The 20,613-nt window shown below is 41.7% G+C and overlaps 2 protein-coding genes across 5 annotated transcripts in view; one reads left to right on the forward strand and one right to left on the reverse strand.

Annotated features, from left to right (window-relative positions):
- Positions 1 to 7,694: 7,694 nt before the first annotated feature.
- On the reverse strand, positions 7,695 to 12,037 carry LOC139537782 (putative fibroblast growth factor 1). Its single transcript, XM_071339551.1, has 4 exons — positions 11,744 to 12,037; positions 10,456 to 10,657; positions 8,604 to 8,707; positions 7,695 to 8,162 (listed from the first exon to the last, which is right to left on the reverse strand). Exons 1-4 carry the CDS (start codon positions 11,969 to 11,971, stop codon positions 7,962 to 7,964), a joined length of 735 nt encoding a protein of 244 aa, XP_071195652.1. The 5' UTR covers positions 11,972 to 12,037; the 3' UTR covers positions 7,695 to 7,961.
- A 6,204-nt stretch (positions 12,038 to 18,241) lies between these two features.
- The window catches only part of LOC139537783 (rho GTPase-activating protein 26-like), a 139,253-nt gene continuing 136,881 nt past the window's right edge, over positions 18,242 to 20,613 (forward strand). For 2 of the 4 annotated variants that reach the window (XM_071339554.1, XM_071339555.1), the window contains exon 1: positions 18,243 to 18,857. In XM_071339554.1, the coding sequence (XP_071195655.1) occupies positions 18,704 to 18,857 (154 nt within the window). In that variant the 5' untranslated portion in view covers positions 18,243 to 18,703. Of the gene's footprint in view, positions 18,858 to 20,613 lie in introns of all 4 variants that reach the window. The other 2 variants (XM_071339557.1, XM_071339552.1) reach the window with 2 other exon arrangements.

Consider the following 20,613-nt stretch of genomic DNA (forward strand, 5'->3'; position numbering starts at 1 on the left):
CTAGGAAGAGTCTTGGTGGTTCCAAACGTCTTCTATTTAAGAATGATGGAGGCCACTGTGTTCTTGGGGAACTTCAATGCTGCAGAAATAGTTTGTTACCCTTCCCCAGATCTGTGCCTCGACACAGTCCTGTCTTGGAGCTCTACGGACAATTCCTTCGACCTCATGGCTTGGTTTTGACTCTGACATGCACTGTCAACTCTGGGACCTTATATAGACAGGTGTGTGCTATTCCAAATCATGTCCAATCAATTGAATGTACCACAGGTGGACTCTCTCAAGGATCTCAAGGATGATCAACAGAAACAGCATGTATCTGAGCTCAATTTCGAGTCTCATAGCAAAGGGTCTGAATACTTATTAAGGTATTTCTGTTTTTATTTTTAATACATTTGCAGAAATTTCTAAAAACCTGTATTCGCTTTGTCATTATGGGGTATTGGGTGTAAATTGCTGAGGATTTAAAAAAATAAATTTTAGGATAAGGCTGTAATGTGGACAAAGTCAAGGGGTCTGAAAACTGATAGTTCTAGATTTTAATGTAAGGGAGGAGTGTTACTATTTGCTCTTAACAAAAATAAGTTAAGAAAATGTAAATATCATCATGTGATGTAACTTCTTTCCAGGGTCGTAACCAGGTTTTGAGTTTTAATGAGGCCCGATAAAAAAAAAAAAAGTTGAATGTCATATGCTGCATTTCTACACAATAATTAAAACAAATGTTAAAATGCTATTTGGAGAACAGCAAAAATAACCAGAAATGCCCAGAGTCATTATCACCTTGGCTGCTGTAGGTTCATTCACCTCAGTCAAACTACAAACACATAGCCTATTAGCCATACAATTGTAATGTTATACCCCTGACAGGGGGGAAATATGACAAATCATTCACACTGACACGTAGCATCAGCGGCAAAAAAAAAGGTATGATATTTTTTGAAATGCATTGTTTGCATTTTGATTGCATTTTAATGCAGGCCTATAAGGAAGACAGGCCATGTGGAGATGTTCATATTGAAACCCTTGGTTCTCCCCTGGATTTTTCAACAAGGTGTTGCTGCTGTGTACGGCGGGGGTGGCCCGTAGGCCTTTGGAGATGTTTGAGTTTTTGAACACCTAACATTTTCTGCAATCTAGAGAAGAAAAAAGACAAAAAAGTGGCAAAGACAGTCCACAAGGTGGCACAGCGCCCTTCTTACATTCTTTCGGGAGAACCCTGAAACATATAAAAGTTCCTATGTTGTTTGATAAGATTAGAACAGATTTTCTCAGGGGGCTCCGACCCCAAGTTTGGGAACCACTGTATAAACCTCTCTCTGCTTACTTCTCTCTCTCTGTCTCCTCTACTTCCTCCTGCATGCATTGCAGCCTGCCTCAGCCTCACCACTGAGCGCTACATCACTGTCTGTCTCAGTAGCCTACTCTCTGTAAAGCAACGTTATTATGAGAACTTAGAAGCATACTTTTTGCTTCTGCTGAGGTAGGCTCTGTTTAACGTTAGCCTCTTACTTCATCCTTCGAGCTGGCTAAGTAATACTAGCCAGAGCCCTTCCTTTATTGTGTATGTTTGTCCCTTTTGAAGGTTTAATAAAACCTTAATTCAGCCAAGAAATCAATTTTCCATTGTTGGAATACTTAACAGACTGAACAGTCATGCACCAATGAGATGAATTAGTTGCCATTCAGCCTCATGTAGCCTTGGTATGGAATAACTGATAACTGACAGAGAAAGAACCAGTGGAGGCAGCAACAGAGAGGCAGCAACAAGCAGGTAGAGGGGGGCCAGGTAAGACTGGGCCAGGCACGTCCAGGTGTCAGGCCAGGGTATTCTCAGTTGCGGTCCAAGAGCCTCAGTCCCTCCAGAAGGTGAGACAGAGAAAGAGAAAAGATGAGGGTTTGTGAGAGCATGGCTAACATAGTACGCCACATGTACTGGGGGTAGATAATAATCAACAGTATTGCTGTGGACACTGGATGATCTGACTAATACACACACCTTTTTGACCTCGCTGTGATACTGTACTTATGTTACTTTTCTGAGTACATATTATTATTTTATTTTTTAACTTAACCTTTATTTAACTAGGCAAGTCAGTTAAGAACTTAAGAACAAATTCTTATTTACAATGACGGCCTAACAAACCCGGACGATGCTGGGCCAATTGTGCGCCACCCTCCCAATCACGGCCGAATGTGATGCAGCCTGGATTCAGGTAGCGTTCAATCTCTTGTTGAGTCAAATAAGATGTCTATTACTTCAGTCCTTGTTTAGTTTTCACTTCTTGTTACCTGGTCGGAGAATAAGGTGAGAAAACAGTCCATGTCAGCCTGGCACGTCATTTTAAACATACACCATTTACTTAAATCTATAGTTGAGGAAAATAAGTAGTTTTGTTCTGTTCACAAAATAATCCAGAAAATTGGGCTAAACAGCTCCACACTCAGGCAGAAAAGTGAATGTTCTATTCTCAGCCAGACCCCTTTTTTCAAAGAAAACACAATTTAATTATATCTCTATATGAGTAAAATAAGTAGTTTTGTTATGATCACATGAACATTCTAACAATTCAGGTAAAGAGCGCCACAGTGAATGTTCTATCATAAAGTGAGAACAATTAGTTTTCCTGGCTGTTATATGGCTGCTACTTTGAAATATTATAACAGTAAATTAAAAAATGACATTCACTGCTATAAACCTGTCTCCAATATAATCACATAGCTTACACAGACCCACCACAGACCTTTGACAAATAAATCTCCTTGTAAAAAGGAGTCCCATGGTCTGTATTTTCAACAATCTCAATCTATTCCAAACACTGGTGGGAACAAGATGTTCCAATAATTTAGGTAGTAAACGATGCCCCCCTCTGGTATGTTCTATTGCAAACTGTCTGAGACTCTGTTTCCCTGTTTACTACTCAAAGATATTTTACTTATTAAGTCAAAGACAAAATTAACTGCAACACACTGGTCTCAAATATATTAACATAACTAGGCTACACAGAACCAAGGCGGACCAATTGTAAAATGAGAGGCTGTACACATAGCTGCGGGAAGTAGGTGTGCTGAGGGTACTGCACATTTTGTTGTTCCTCAAGGTTCCATTTTAGGACGACTATTGTTTTCACTATATATTTTACCTCTAGGTGATGTCATTCGGAAACATAATGTTAACTTTCACTGCTATGCGGACAATTCACAGCTGTACCTTTCAATGAAACATGGTGAAGCCCCAAAATTGCACTCCTTGGAAGCCTGTGTTTCAGACATAAGGAAGTGGATGGCGGCAAATGTGTTACTTTTAAACTCGGACAAAACTGAGACGCTAGTTCTAGGTCCCAAGAAACAAAGAGATCTTCTGTTGGATCTGACAATTCATCTTGATGCTTGTACAGTCATCTCAAATAAAACTGATGGACCTCGGCGTTACTCTGGACCCTGATCTCTCTTTTGACGAACATATCAAGACTGTTTCAAGTACAGCTTTTTTCCATCTACGTAACATTGCAAAAATCTGAAACTTTCTGTCCAAAAAGAATGCAGAAAAATGTATCCATGCTTTTGTCACTTCTAGATTAGACTACTGCAATGCTCTACTTTCCAGCTACCCGGATAAAGCACTAAATAAACTTCAGTTAGTGCTAAACACGGCTACTAGAATCTTGACTAGAACCAAAATATATTATCATTTTACTCCAGTGCTAGCCTCTCTACTCTGGCTTCCTGTTAAGGCAAGGGCTGATTTCAGGGTTTTACTGCTAACCTACAAAGCATTACATGGGCTTGCTCCTACCTATCTTTCCGATTTGGTCTTGCCGTACATACCTACACGTACGCTACGGTCACAAGATGCAGGCCTCCTTATTGTCCCTAGAATTTCTAAACAAACAGCTGGAGGCAGGGCTTTCTCCTGTAGAGCTCCATTTTTATGGAATGGTCTGCCTATCCATATCCATGTGAGAGACACAGACTCAATCTCGACCTTTAAGTCTTTATTGAAGACTCATCTCTTCAATAGGTCCTATGATTGAGTGTAGTCTGGCCCAGGGGTGTGAAGGTGAACTGAAAGGCACTGGAGGCGACGAACCGCCCTTGCTGTCTCTGCCTGGCCGGTTCCCCTCTCTCCACTGGGATTCTCTGCCTCAAACCCTATTACGAGGGCTGAGTCACTGGCTTACTGGTGCTCTTCCATTCTGTCCCTAGGAGGCGTGCGTCACTTGAGTGGGTTGAGTCACTGACGTGATCTTCCTGCCCAGGTTGGCGCCCCCCTCGGGTTTGTGCCGTGGGGGAGATATTAATGGGCTGTACTCGGCCTTGTCTCAGGGTAGTAAGTTGGTGGTTGAAGATATCCCTCTATTGGAGTGGGGGCTGTACCTTGGCAAAGTGGGTGGGGGTTATATCCTGCCTGGTTGGCCCTGTCCGGGGGTATCGACAGTGTCTCCCGACTCCTTCTGTCTCGGCCTCCAGTATTTATGCTGCAATAGTTTATGTGTCAGGGGGCTAGGGTCAGACTGTTATATCTGGAGTATTTCTCCTGTCTTAACCGGTGTCCGTATGCTCCCTCTAATTCCCTCTCTCTCTCTCTTTCTCTCTCTCTTTCTCTCTTCTCTCAGAGGAACTGAGCCCTAGGACCATGTATCAGGACTACCTGGCCTGATGACTCCTTGCTGTCCTCAGTCCACCTGGTCGTGCTGTTGCTCTAGTTTCAACTGTTCTGCCTGCGGCTATGGAACCCTGTCCTGTTCACCGGACGTGCTACCTTGTCCCGGTCTGCTGTTTCCGACTCTCTCTCTCTACCGCACCTGCTGTCTCTAACTCTGAATGATCGGCAATGAAAAGCCAACTGACATTTACTCCTGAGGTGCTGACCTGTTGCACCCTCTACAACCACTGTGATTATTATTATTTGACCCTGCTGGTCATCTATGAACATTTGAACATCTTAGCCATGTACTATTATAATCTCCACCCGGCACAGCATGTAGAGGACTGGCCACCCCTCAGAGCCTGGTTCCTCTCTAGGTTTCTTCCTAGGTTCTTACCTTTCTAGGGATTTTTTCCTAGCCACCGTGCTTCTACATCTGCATTGCTTGCTGTTTGTGGTTTTAGGCTGTGTTTCTGTATAGCACTTTGTGACATCGGCTGATGTAAAAACAGCTTTATAAATACATTTGATTGATTGATTGCAGCAAACCCTGAAAAATATAAACAAATATAAAAACATGAAAAAAGTTTTTTTCCCACAAAAGTAGTGCACTGGGCCTTTAATAGCCCTGTATTAGCGGACCGATATAGCCGTCTGCAGCCGGGACAGGACCCCACCCTCAAACTACTTCCTGCGGCTATGGCTTTAAAACATGTTCCAGTCCAACATGCCTAGCTCTGACCACTGGGGCGTGGCTTACAGAGCGATATTTGAAATAAGCGCTCGTATTGTCATGTTTAAAACACTTTTTATTTTTATTTAACCATTATTTAACTAGTCAAGTCAGTTAAGAAGAAATTCTTATGTACAATGACGGCCTACCCCGGCCAAACCCGGACGACGCTGGGCCAATTGTGCGCCGCCCTATGGGACTCTCAATCACGGCCGAATGTGATTCAGCCTGATTATATATATTAGCGACTATTTACCAGCTGTGTCGTAGTGTACTCATTCTCCGAGAGTCGTTTTTTGTTTGGGGGATGTCTGTAAACACAGCAGGAGTCGCGGGACAGTTTTAAAATTGCCTTTTGTCCGGCATCACGCAAACACTGTCAGCAGTATCTCTATACTAGTTCCATATTGAGCCGACTGCGAACTTGGGTAGTTCATTTCACATCTCAGTCCCTCGGTCTGTGCCTCGAATGAGAGAGTGGTGAATGTGACGCTAAAAAGGCAAATCGGGGAGCCAAATCCGGGGGACGCAGGCGAACATAATGAGCAAACTACTGAGTGTCATTCCACTCGTTCACAAAGAGGCAGGCGCGATTAGAACTCAGTCAGATCAAGAATATAAGCGTTCTGAGTTTTGATCAACGCTGGGAGCAATATTTAGATGTTGACCAGTAATATATATACTGAACACAAATATAAACTCAACATTTAAAGTGTTGGTCCCATGTTTCATGAGCTGAAATAAAAGATCCACAAAATGTTCAATATGCACAAAGAGCTTCTTTCTCTCAAATGTTTTGCACAACATCCCTGTTAGTGAACATTTTATCCATTGCCAAGATTATCCATTGCCAAGATAATCCATCCACCTGACAGGTTTTGGCAATATTAAGAAGCTGATTAAACAGCATGATCATTACACAGGTGGACCTTGTGCTGGGGACAATATAAAGGCTCAGAGGGAGCGTGCACTTGACATGCTGACTGCAGGAATGTCCACCAGAGCTGTTGCCATATAATTGAATGTTCATTTCTCTACCAATGTAGTTTTAGAGAATTTTGCAGTACGTCCAACTGGCCTCACAACCTCTTACCAAGTGAACCATGCAAGCCCTCCACATCTGGCTTCTTCACCTGAGGGATCGTCTGAGACCAGCCCCCCAAACAGCTGTGGGTTTGCACAACTGAAGATTTTCTGCACAAACTTTCAGAAAGGGAAGCTCATCTGGGAAGCTCATCTGCGTGCTCGTCGTCCCACCAGGGTCTTGACCTGACTGCAGTTCAGCTTGTAACCGACTTCAGTGGGCAAATGCTCACCTTCGATGGCCACTGGCACGCTGGAGAAGTGTGCTCTTCAAGGATGAATCCCAGTTTCAACTGTACAGGGCAGTTGGCAGACAGAGTCATGTGGGCGAGCGGTTTGCTGATGCCAAATGTTGTGAGTGAAGCTGGTTGTAGAAAATAGCAAAAATAAAGAAAAACCCTGGAATGAGTAGTGTCCAAACTTTTGACTGGTACTGTATTTTTCTATATATATATTTTAAATATCTATATATATATTTTAAAATTAGAAAAGATTATCAAGGTCCGGACCTCGTGCCCTCATATGTAATTATGGCCATGCTTATATCAACAGGTTTCTACCAACCAACAGATCTATTTCAGCTGTACTCCTACGTTACGTTTCCTGAATGAACAGTATGAATTGAGCAAGGTTCAATGCTGCCACCCTATGGTCATAGTCAGTATCTCTTCTCAGTATTTATGAGTATGACAGTGCCGTACAAACAAGAATAAGTAAAAACGGTGTGATAAAATTTAGCAATAAGGCACGAGGTTGTGTGCTATATGGCCAATATATCACGGCTAAGTGAATTTCTTATGCATGACGCAAAGCGGAGTGCCTGGATACAGCCCTTAGCCGTGGTATGTAGGCCATATAGCACAAACCTCTGAGGTTCCTTATTGCTATTATAAACTGGTTAGCAACTTAATTAGAACAGTAAAAATAAATATTTTGTCATAACCGTGTATATGGTCTGACATACCACAGCTGTCAGCCAATCAGCATTCAGGGCTGGAACCACCCACTTCATAATATACTATTCCTTAAGAGTTAAAGTAAAAAAATAAGAATGTGCCACATGTGTCAGTAGGACTGAAGTAATACCAGTCTAATAACCTTTGTAATAGTTGTTATGGGACATGCTAGGAGTCCTATGATAATATAATTCCAGCATTTGCTACAATATTTAATATGAAATTGTATTTCAATGAAAATGTGCCCATTCTATTATGAAAACTAAAATAAAAATATATTTTTTACAACATTTTATTAATAAATATTCTCCAACAAATATGAGGAAACATAGGATATAAATAAGAAACCATTTGTGTGATACATATGCTATTATCGTACAAAAGGAATACATTAAAATGGCCCATAGATCATAAAATATAATAACATAATTATTATTGATGCTTTGTCACATTTACTTATTGATTAAGAGCACATTGTTCAAAGTGAATTGAGGTGATTGATTGCTGTGACATGGTCATTGTTGACATTTCCTGTCTTCTGCCTTTACATGGTGGTGTTGTCAACAGGCCGAGGCAGAAAATATATGGCCTTCTGGCCTATGTGTGTCCTTTGGCCAGCTTTAGGCTGCCCGTTCCTCTTGAGCCCCAGGAACCAGTCTTTGGCCTGGTACTTCTGAGACCTGTATGTGTTGTAATGGTTCTCTTCCATCTTCTCCAGGAAGTAACACTCATCCTTCAGAGTTTTCTGGAATAAATAAAGTTAGATTAAGAACATTTAGGGGTGGTTTCCTGGACACAGATTAAACCTAGTCCTGGACAAAAAGTATGCTCAATGGAGATTTTCTGTGTCCGGAAACCTAGCCTCTAATCATTATAATAAATTAAGACTTTGACTTCAAGATACAATGAATGAAGACTTTGACTTGAAGATAGGAAACCCAAAGCAACCCCTTCTGATACATCTGTTTGGTTGATGTTTCTCATCTCTTGATGATTGTGATTTCCCCCAGGGTAATGGATTACTCATAATAATTCTTAGGTTAGTTAAGCTACATGATCAAATTGTCTAGCTCAAAGAGGTGAAAGCTATACTGTAGTTTTCCATCTGGGTTTTTGATTAGGAACTGTTTAATTTTATACAGAGTTTGATACAGTAATTTCCAAAGTGTTGCTAGGAGAGACTCACCGATCCATAGAGATGACCATCTTTGTCCATGGCCAGGTAACGGCCCGTCTCATGGCCCTTGATGGCCACCACACCAACACTCACTGCTTTTACCTTCAGGATGTCTAGAGCACAAATACACAGGCTGGTGTCAAAACGAAGGGCTGATTGTAGTGGTAGTTGGCGTCAGGTTGTCCCTAAAGCCTATCATGAGAACATTATTAGAAAGGTGTGAGAATGAGACTGCTCCCTCTAAATACTTCACAAAAGTGATATTGTTTCTTAATGGTATAAATAAACGTATTCAACTATGTATTATTTCTGAGGTAAGTAGCTGATATGCCTATAGGCTATTCTAAATAACTGTAAACGTAAGGTGTTAGTAGGCCTATGCTCCTCTACATGTCAACACCAAACTAAAGCCCGAAGAAGGCACAGTGATGCCGACACATTGGTGGGTCACCAATTAATTACTGGGAGCTTAAAAATATAAACGCAACGTGCAACTATTTCAACGATATTGCTGAATTACAGTTCATATAAGGAAATCAGTCAACTGAAATGCGGTTGTGAGGCCGGTTGGACGTACTGCCAAATTCTCTAAAACGACGTTGGAGGTAGAGAAATTAACATTAAATTCTCTGGCAACAGCTCTGGTGGACATTCCTGCAGTCAGCATGCCAATTGCATGCTCCCTCAAATGGTGAAACACTTGAGCCATTTTTGTGTTGTGTGACAAAACTGCACATTTTAAAGTGGCCTTTATATTGTCCCCAGCATAAGGTGCACCTGTATAATGATCATGCTGTTTAATCAACTTCTTAATATGCCACATATTTCAGGTGGATGGATTATCTTGACAAAATATAAAATGCTCACTAACAGGGATATAAACAAATTTGTGCACAAAATTTGAGAGAAATATGCTTTTTGTTCATATGGAAATTTTCGGGGATCTTTTATTTCAGCTCATGAAACATGGGACCAGCCAGTGGCGGATTTAGGTATAGGTGACATGGGCCGCCGGCCAAAAAATGTTGTTGTTGGAATGGTGACATTTGTGCGATCGGTTTTCTATCGCTCATTTGGACGTCACGTTAATGATATTATGTCACCGTGTGGGACTGTGGGTCAATTAACCTTGTCGGAGTGGGTGCCCTGATTCTAGTTTGTGAGCTAGGCAGGCTACTGCCTGGGAAGGTCTCCCACTCAGAAGTATGAGATGGGGAGGGGGCGGGGGTAGGTTGACCTCAGGTCTCCCCACTGGAAACCCGAGGTGGGGGGAGCAGGGGAATCTATCAAATAGCGCACCTCTAACTTTGTACAGTACTAATGCAATTAGTAAAATCAGTCACACTATGAAATGCTACCAAATAAACCACAATTCATTCATAATACTGTGAATATATAGTTTCATAGACATATTGTTGCATTTTTTTCTGGTTTGTGCGAAATCGTTAAGAATAATATAAAACCAGTCTGCACACCACCAAGGTGTATTGGTTAAGTCTTGACTCTTGGTTGACGGTGTTGGGGGATGGGTAATGTATTGATGCTCGAGTGCCAAATCAACATTTGTCTTTGTTACTTCTTTTTGATATTTATGAGTCTTATTGTTGTATATATTTTTAAATGTTATGATTATTTATTTGTGTTGGGGAAATTCGCCCAGGGAGCCATACAAGCTAGAACCGCCACTGGGACCAGCACTTTACATGTTGCGTTTATATTTTTGTTCAGTGTATAAAGTGTGCGACTCTTTATTTATGTTTATAGCCTACAATACCAAAACGTAACTAAACATTCATCATATGTTTATTTAACTGTGTATTATAGTTCAGAATATCGAATACCTCCCAAAAACAATTCTTACCATCTTTATTTTCATCTCTGTTGCCCGCGACAGTCCCATCCGGTAGAATCTGTAGATGATGTCCTCCGTTCATACAGTAGAGCCGTATGAGAGGTCTGTAGTTTTGCTGTGTCGTTGGCCCCATGGAGAGCACAGTAATTTCTCCCTCTGTCATTCTGTAGAGTCCCTCTGGACGAGATGTGCCTGCTAAATGCCCCTGTGGCTGGACAGAGTCACGGGACAATTGTTGATTCTGGTGTCACTGGAAGTGTGGGATATGCGCGCTCGTTTTTTTCAAGGAAGAGAAAAAAGGTAACTGTAATGCGGGATAAGAACGCCTTATAATTTGATTACGAGAAAAGCCGATTGCCTTACATGGACCTCCGGTTTGCGTATGAAATGGTGCATGAATCAGATTGCGTTGCAGGCCAAGCAAATCGCCACATGTGCAGACCTGTTTGCTTTCATTGTTTAAAGTAATGTGATTCAATTCACATGGATATCAGTTGCAGATGGCAGTGATATCATATTACAAATGTTTAAACACATCACTAATATTAGAAAGCAAGTCATTCAGAGAAAAGTATATTTATATTAGACTATGTTTGTACACAAATAAAATAGGACCTCTCTAAAATGACAGAAAACAGTCCTAATTCTTTATAGCATATCAATATCTCTGTCTGCAGCCATAATGTAAAGTGCACAGCCACATGCAATCAGTCTATTCCCAGCTGTTTGGCTCCAAGGTCACCTATCAATCACTCTAATCAGTCAAACAAGCAACAACAAAAAAATCCTTTTGAGAATGACTAATCCCTGATCAAATCACTTTCCTGGTCTGGATTAGTAGGCAGCACAGTCACGTTCACCCAGAAAATGGAGATGACTTTCAGTGAAAATCTTCCTAATCTTATGCCCTGGAAAAAGAGCCCCGTGCAGCTGTCATGGAGCCTGTGCCTGGCCTTTTTAGATTGAAAGCAGAACGGTAGCCAGTGGTAGCCTGTTATCATTAGCATACACAGGCTTAGCCAGACTCCACATCCGGAATGTCTTGGAAATCATTCTGGCCTTGGTTCAGAACAAAAAGCCACAGGAGGAAGCTAGGCCTTCCCACATAGAGACTATTTTTCCAAGCAGCAGCAGTAGAAGGAACAGCAGTAGTCACTCATTGTATTACTGGAAGTGGAACTGTTACTGTAGTGCCAGACAAGTTCCGGAGAACACCAGGACAAACCCCTGGGTGCGAATGACGTCCAGCGACTGGCTGAGAGTGGGTGGGACCGGAACCGACCAAGACAGAACTTACCTGTGACAACGCCATGTTACAATGCCCCAGATGAGCCAGCATGTCCGCCCTGTCGCTTTTTCCTGAGTGTGAATTGGATGAGTCTCTCAGCGTCTGTGTGTCAGGCCTCCTGTGGAAGTGGGTCTCCTGGGAGAACTGGCCCCTGTGGTGCAGTGGCTGCCTGGGTGACTCTGTCTGTATTTGTACTCCGTCAATCATCCAGGAGCCGCCCAGCGTCACCAGATCCATTTCAGCAGGCCGTTGTCAGGGCTATATTTAAACCACTAGCTCAGGGAGTGACGTGGGTCCCTGGCCTGCACCGGGAAGTGAGCAGGCTGCCTATGATATGATACATTCCTATTGGGTCTCCTGGAGACATAAGAGAAAAACGTCACATTAACAAGATGAATGTGAATTAAAACAGGAAGTGAGTGAGCAACACCTTTATAATAAAGTTTTACACCATAACTCCCTACATGACATCTCAGTAAGAGAAAAGCAAAGCTCTTGTTAGCTACTCTCTGGTTCTATTTTTACTGTGGTAGGCAAGGCAAGGCAAGTGAGTGTTGCTGTAGAGCCACACTGTCAAAAACATAGAAAGTGCAGGCTAAATGAATAATTCCCTCTGCCTCATGTGGACTGCTGTTTTTAGTCTTCAAGGGCACTTTCCCAAACTGTGGCCATCCAATAATTCATACACTACATCTGCATGTTCAATCATTTTTTATAATACAGGCTAAGTGAAATAATGTTGAAAATACATCAGGTAACTTTAACATTCATTGGAGGCAGGACACATGGAGTATACCCAGACATCATTGATTTCAACAGTCGTGGAGGTGTTTCATCACATTGTTGATTAGCTTGGTTAAAGAAGGATATTTCTTTGTGAGATGTGAACTTTAAACATAGTGATCATTGCATGTTATTAAGAACACACACACACACACCTGACCTACTTATCCCTTACCTATTCATTTTTCACAGCAATTTGAAAGTCCCGGATTTGACAGGCCTCTTTTAGCACTTGCTTTAACCAGGAGATGGCAGACAAGACCACCAATAAAATATTATACGCTCTCCTTACAAACGCCTCAGAAATAAGATTCTAGTCACAGATGACTGTACATCACCGGAGGCTGCTGAGGGGAGGACGGCTCATAATAATGGCTGGAATGGAGTGAATGGAATGGCATCAACCACGTGGAAAACATGTTTGATGTGTTCGATACCATTCCATTTATTCCTTTCCAGCCATTACTATGAGCCCATCCTACCCAATGAAGGTGCCACCAGCCACCTGTGCTGTACATGCATAGAAGGTGTTCTCTGAGTGTATTATATAGAGGTAGTGGAGATGGCTTAGGGCTTCATATGGTGAATGACACCCAGTGTAATCCATATGTGAATTGTATAACACCAGCGGTATGACAGCAATGGGCCCCTGGCCTCTCTGGAAAGAGGATAAGAGAATATGGCAAATTCTTAAGTGTCTTTCCCATCTAAGAGTGCTCTGGAGCCTCGCCGAAATGTGCCAGCTGTGAGATCACCCTCGGCCTGGCTTATAAGTATATGAGAGAGTTCCCCTGAAGACTTCCTGATTGCTGTTTCTGACCTTCTCGGGACCCTCTAGAAACATGCTTTTTGGACCAATGCTGGGGGGGACTGAAAGGCCCACTGTGTCTCCCTCTACCACATAGTTGGCTGGGGTTGGGGATACTAGTGCTGGCTAGACTGGAGACAGAGAGGGGCATTCTCCTTCCCAGCATGTCAACCAGAGGGGAACACCTTTCTCCTCTATCTATGAGTGACTGGCTCGAGCCTCAGAGAATGATGCATGTACTTCCATGACATGGTTGGTTGAGAGTTCAAAATGGGTGATTGCACACCACTCATTCAACAAGGAAAAATATTGTGGATGAACTATGTGATTCTAAAATTCATTCATAGTGCCTAAAAAAATATCTTGCAGAACATTACATTCACATTCAATGTAAATGTTTATTTTTATGGCTTAGTTGAAGGCAGCTGGAACAAACCACCCTATAAAAGACTACTATAGACTACTAGAGAATGGGTCACTGGGACACTACTAGAATACATGGGACACTGTACTGTACAGTATATGGGACACTACTAGAATTCATGGGACACTGTACTGCACAGTATACGGGACACTACTAGAATTAATGGGACACTGTACTGCACAGTATAGGGGACACTACTAGAATACATGGGACACTGTACTGTCCAGCAGTGGTTCCCAAACTTTTTATAGTCCCGTACCCCTTCAAACATTCAGCCTCCAGCTACATTCCTCCTCTAGCACCAGGGTCAGCGCACTCTCAAATGTTGTTTTTTGCCTTCATTGTAAGCCTGCCACACACACTATCAATCAATCAATCAATCAAATGTATTTATAAAGCCCTTCTTACATCAGCTGATGTCACAAAGTGCTGTACAGAAACCCAGCCTAAAACCCCAAACAGAAAGCATTACAGGTGTTGAAGCACTATACGATACATATATTAAACATAAGAATGAGTGTGAGCTTTTGTCACAACCCGGCTCGTGGGAAATGACAAAGAGCTCTTATACGACCAGGGCACAAATAATAATATAATACTAATCAATAATTTTGCTCTTTATTTAGCCATCTTACATATAAAACTTGATTTGTTCATCAAAAATTGTGAATAACTCTCCACAGGTTAATGAGAAGAGTGTGCTTGAAAGGATGCACATAACTCTGCAATGTTGGGTTGTATTGGAGAGAGTCTCAGTCTTAAATCATTTTCCACACACAGTCTGTGTCTGTATTTAGTTTTCATGCTAGTGAGGGCCGAGAATCCACTCTCACATAGGTACGTGGTTGCAAAGGGCATCAGTGTCTTAACAGTGCGATTTGCCAAGCAGGATACTCTGAGCGCAGCCCAATCCAGAAATCTGGCAGTGGCTTCTGATTAAATTAAATTTCCGCTTGTTGCAATTTCCGCTTGTTGCAATTTCGACGAGGCTCTCTTGTTCAGATGTCGTTATGTGGACTGGAGGCAGGGCATGAAAGGGATAATGAATACAGTTGTTTGTGTCATCCGTTTCAGGAAAGTACCTGCGTAATTGCGCACCCAACTCACTCAGGTGCTTCGCTATATCACATTTGACATTGTCCGTAAGCTTGAGTTCATTTGCACACAAAAAATCATACAATGATGGAAAGACCTGTGTGTTGTCCTTGTTAATGCAGACAGAGAAGAGCTCCAACTTCTTAATCATAGTCTCAATGTTGTCCCACACATTGAATATAGTTGCAGAGAGTCCCTGTAATCCTAAATTCAGATCATTCAGCCGAGAAAAAACATCACCCAGATAGGCCAGTCGTGTGAGAAACTCGTCATCATGCAAGCAGTCAGACAAGTGAAAATTATGGTCAGTAAAGAAAACTTTAAGCTCGTCTCTCAATTCAAAAAAACGTGTCAATACTTTGCCCCTTGATAACCAGTGCACTTCTGTATGTTGTAAAAGTGTTTCATGGTCGCTGCCCATATCATTGCATAGTGCAGAAAATACACAAGAGTTCAGGGGCCTTGCTTTAACAAAGTTAACAATTTTCACTGTAGTGTCCAAAATGTCTTTCAAGCTGTCGGGCATTCCCTTGGCAGCAAGAGCCTCTCGGTGGATGCTGCAGTGTACCCAAGTGTCCTCGGGAGCAACGCCCCTTACCACTCCACTATGTCTCCCTGTCATGGCTTTTGCGCCATCAGTACAGATACCAACACATCTTGACCACCAAAGTCCATTTGATGTCACAAAGCTGTCCAGTACTTTAAAAATATCCTCTCCTGTGGTCCTGGTTTCCAATGGTTTGCAGAAGAGGATGTCTTCCTTTATTGAACCCCCATAAAAGTAACAGACATATACCAGGAGCTGTGCCAGGCCTGCCACGTCTGTTGACTTATCCAGCTGTAACGCATATAATTCACTGGCTTGTTTTGAAACAAAGCAGTAATTGTTTCAAAACATCTCCTGCCATGTCACTGATGCGTTGTGAAAAATTGTTGTTTGATGAAGTCATTGTCTGTATAGTTTTAATGGCCTTTTCCCCCAGCATTGTCCCAGCCATATCCGCGGCAGCAGGAAGAATGAAGTCCTCCACAATAGTATGGGGCTTGTCTTATCCACTCGGTAGCTCACCATATAAGACGCTTCTAGCCCCTTCTTATTAATGGTATCTGTTGCTTTTATACATGTCTTACTACTCGAAAGTCGTCTTAATTCTCGCTCAAAAAACTTGAATGGCTTATTTTTCAAATTGGCATGTTTGTTTCTAAATGTCTGCGCAAGAGTGAAGGTTTCATCGAGTTGTGAGATAATGCTTTTGCACATATAACACACTGTGGCTGAGGAAAGGCACTACTCCCAATATAAGTGAACCCCAAATCAATGTAGTTCTCATCATATTTGCGCCTCTTCTGTGGTCCAACGTCCCTGTCTGTTGTTCAGTGCTTTCCCGGGTAAGGGAGAATTAGCTCTTCGGCTGCATCAGATTCACAAGTGTCCATGCTAGCTGGGCAAACAACAAATGTAGAATTACTGATGCTAGCATTGGATGTGCTCATGGAAGCAGAACAACTTGTGTCGTCGACAGCTGTAGTACTGCTGGTAGTAGCAGATCTACCAGTAGAGCTGGTATGTGTCTCTATGGACACGGGCCTTACTTTTTTAACCATTCATCCATTTTCAAGCAAACTGAATGAGCAGCAGCTACATTTGGCTACATACGGACCGTTAATGGAATTCCCGCGAGAGAGTAACAGTTAATGTGATTGGATGTTCATTAGGTGATGATTTAATAAGCGCATTTGCGAAAAAAGCACTGTCGTTGCACCTATGTACCTAACCATAAATATCAATGCCTTTCTTAAAATCAATACACAAGTATATATTTTTAAACCTGCATATTTAGTTAAAAGAAATTCATGTTAGCAGGCAATATTAACTAGGGAAATTTACTCACTTCTCTTGCATTCTGTGCAAGCAGAGTCAGGGTATATGCAGCAGTTTGGGCCGCCTGGCTCGTTGCGAACTGTGTGAAGACCATTTCTTCCTAACAAAGATTGTAATTAATTTGCCAGAATTTTACATAATTATGACATAACATTGAAGGTTGTGCAATGTAACAGCAATATTTAGACTTATGGATGCCACCCGTTCGATAAAATACAGAACGGTTCCGTATTTCACTGAAAGAATAAACGTTTTGTTTTCGAAATGATAGTTTCCGGATTCGACCATATTAATGACCTAAGGCTCGTATTTCTGTGTGTTTATTATATTATAGTTAAGTCTATGATTTGATATTTGATAGAGCAGTCTGACTGAGCGGTGGTAAGCAGCTGCAGGCTCATAAGCATTCATTCAAACAGCACTTTCCTGCGTTTGCCAGCAGCTCTTCGCAATGCTTGAAGCACAGCGCTGTTTATGACTTCAAGCCTATCAACTACCGAGATTAGGCTGGCAATACTATAGTGCCTATAAGAACATCCAATAGTCAAAGGTATATGAAATGCAAATGTTATAGAGAGAAATAGTCCTAAAATTTCTATAATAACTACAACCTAAAACTTCTTAACTGGGAATATTGAAGTGTCATGTTAAAAGGAACCACCAGCTTTCATACGTTCTCATGTTCTGAGCAAGGAACTTAAATGTTAGCTTTTTTACATGGCACATATTGCACTTTTACTTTCTTCTCCAACACTGTGTTTTTTCATTATTTAAACCAGATTGAACATGTTTCATCATTTATTTGAGACTAAATAGATGTTCATTTATCTATTATATTAAGTTAAAATAAAAGTGTTCATTCAGTATTGTTGTAATTGTGATTATTACACATATATATATAAATATATATATATAAATCATCTGATTAATTGGTATCGGCTTTTTTGGTCCTAAAATAATCGGCATCGGTATCGGAGTTGAAAAATCTAAATTCGTCGACCTCTAACACACACACACACACACACACACACACCCTTTCTTTCTTTCTTTCTCTCTCTCTCGCTCTCTCTCTCTCTATAGTGCAATACTTACTTACTTATAAGTAGTTTCTAAACTATTAATTTGTTTATAGCTAGTTTAAAGTTGTCATAAACAGTCACATTGTTTGAAATTATGGATAACATTTTCATTTGCAACTATGCAGAGTACATAAAGGCTTGTGATGTGTGTAATTACCTAACAATTGCTCTCCCAATGGACAACAGTTGAAGATTTAACAACAAGTTGTCGCTTTTCTTATCCTAGCCTTAGCAGGTTGATGTAAAAAAAAAAAAAAAAAAAAAACGAAATTCCCCGCTCTTTAAAGTGACATCACTGCGTTTTTGACCAACCAACCCTTCCTTTATGCACCCATCTCCCGCAACTGTAGTGCGCCTTCCCTTCTCGGACTGTTTTGGTACTGAGCAATGCTATTGGTCTAGAGCTGCATCCATCATAGGATTATCTGTTTCGGGGTAGGTTGGTACGATGGAACGAACACCAACGCTTGAGAGACAGCTCTGCATTTAAAACGCCCAGAGAAGAATCAGCAACTACCGTACCTCGTTTTTTCTTTCATTTTCCTCCTATTTTCCTTACCAGTACGGCGTTGTCATGACGAATGCACAGGTTGCCTGGCATCGTTGACTGCCAATAAGTGAATATTCTTTCAGTACTTCCCTCCTATACAAGCACAGTTTTTTTCGCGTGCGATTTTTTGGGGGATACCGTTTGGATCCTAGGCTAAAATAAACCAGATCCACGTTGCCCGCCTGCATGTTGTCAGCAAGATTATTGCGTTGGCTATGTAGTGTAATGTAGACAGGTATCTGCATAGTGTTAATCTCTGTGTTCCGCTACCTTCTTAAGTGGATTGCACATCACCAGTCAACGATTTCTTCCTCCTCCGACCTCGGGTGCTGTGGACTCAGAGGAAACATGGGACTGCCTGCTCTGGAGTTTAGTGATTGCTATCTGGACAGTCCACAGTTCCGAGACAGATTAAAGTCTCACGAACTGGAACTGGACAAGACCAACAAATTCATCAAAGAACTAATCAAAGATGGGAAGGCGCTCATCCAAGCATTGAAAAGTAAGATCATCCATTTGCTATCTTGTGTTGTGATGATGACTGCTCTTCTGTGCCCAGCTAAATTCCCAAACAACTATGAATGAAGACATTGCCCTATCATAGAGCCCTATGTGATAGATTTCTAATCTTCTTAAAGATGATTTTAGATTTAAAGTAGCCTATATTGTGTATATATAAAGTATGAATGGTAACGTATAACGTTTCCATAATTGCCTGATCTTTTCATGCATAATTAGTTGGTTAGGACTTAGCCTAGTCATTGAACATCATCAGATAGAGGGCAGTAGAACTCTTGACAGGTGCATGCTGGTTGAACATGGAATTTGGAACAATGTATCATTAAGCCTCAAGCTAAAGTCCATGTTCACCAATCACCAGTCTGTCAGTGTGAAGTTCAAGAGCTAGTGTTTACATTTAGCCACAGTTGTCTCATAGGGTGACACACACTGTTACTACACTACTATACACATCCCGGAAGTTTCCGCTCCACTCTAACGCATGATAGATGTTCAAAACAGGCCAGTAAACAGATAGTCCATGCTGTTCTGCACAGTGCCCAGTCAGCTGCCATTAACGGTCTGGATCATTCTGCTTTTGTCTGTCAGGGACATCTAGAAATCAAACTGAATGACCCGTAGTGACCGACAGTCCCAGGTCAGAGGAGAACTGGGGTTAGGGATAGTCAGCTGTTGTAGGTACAGTTGGCTGTGTAGCTGCTGTGTTTTAATTGTATGTTACATGTGTATTACCCTGTGTGGCTCAGTTGGTAGAGTTTGGCGTTGTGTGTTTGACTCCCACGAGGGACCAGTACAAATACAATATGAAAATGTATGAACTCACTACTTACTGTAAGTCGCTCTGGACAAGATCGCACCACTTTTCACATTATTTCAAAGCTTTCCACTTTTGTGCGAATTAAATCCAGAATTAACCTTCTGGGCAAGTCCCTCTGCTTTGTCCTTGTTCTGGTTGCTGGTGGCACAACAACAAGTACATGTTTGTAACCTCTCACCACAGAGAGAAAGTAAACCTTACACTACACCAGAGGCTTTAGGCGATTCTTCAACCCCACTTTACACGTCTGTTAGTGTGGCATTTACTGCTTCCCCATCCGGTTGGTTGGAGTGTGGTTCCTGTGGCCAATCCTACAGTCAGTCACAGACTTCACACAGCACCAACACTAGCAGTAGTCAACAGCCTGCCAGCCAGTCAGCCAGGCAGCCAGCCAGGAGCAAGATGGATGTTCTGTAAGCAAAGGGCAACCTGTCATTAGGGATCCAGATGAAACGTTTTACCTCCGCCCTCAAACATGATATTATTTTAATCACTCAAATTAACCAACATTTGGGTTTACTGGCGCTGTTCTGCGGATGCGGGGGCTGCATATTTTGATATCTTAATTGACATTAAAGGTTGCCACCAGTATCCCAGAGATAAAATTGAGGACCAGGTTTGTGTGAAACGAGCTGTTCTTTAGTTTACCTCATGCGATTGGTCCACCTTCTACCGTATGTCACTGTTACACTAACATAGCTAAAACACACATCGTCTAGAATGAGTTATTACAGGTGGAATATGCTTCAGGCCTCTTGAGTATTTTTATGTGAGCATTACTGAGAATCATATATATATAGATTTCCATGAGGTTTTAATTGTTTAAAAACAGACTCAACATTTCAGGGAAGAGATGGCAAATGAATGTCTCCAGTAGCAGTTTCTTTTATAGAAGGTCTTGTAGAAGAGTATTTTTGTGAGT

The sequence above is a fragment of the Salvelinus alpinus genome, chromosome 13 (genome assembly GCF_045679555.1).
Source record: "Salvelinus alpinus chromosome 13, SLU_Salpinus.1, whole genome shotgun sequence".
NCBI lineage: Eukaryota > Metazoa > Chordata > Actinopteri > Salmoniformes > Salmonidae > Salvelinus > Salvelinus alpinus.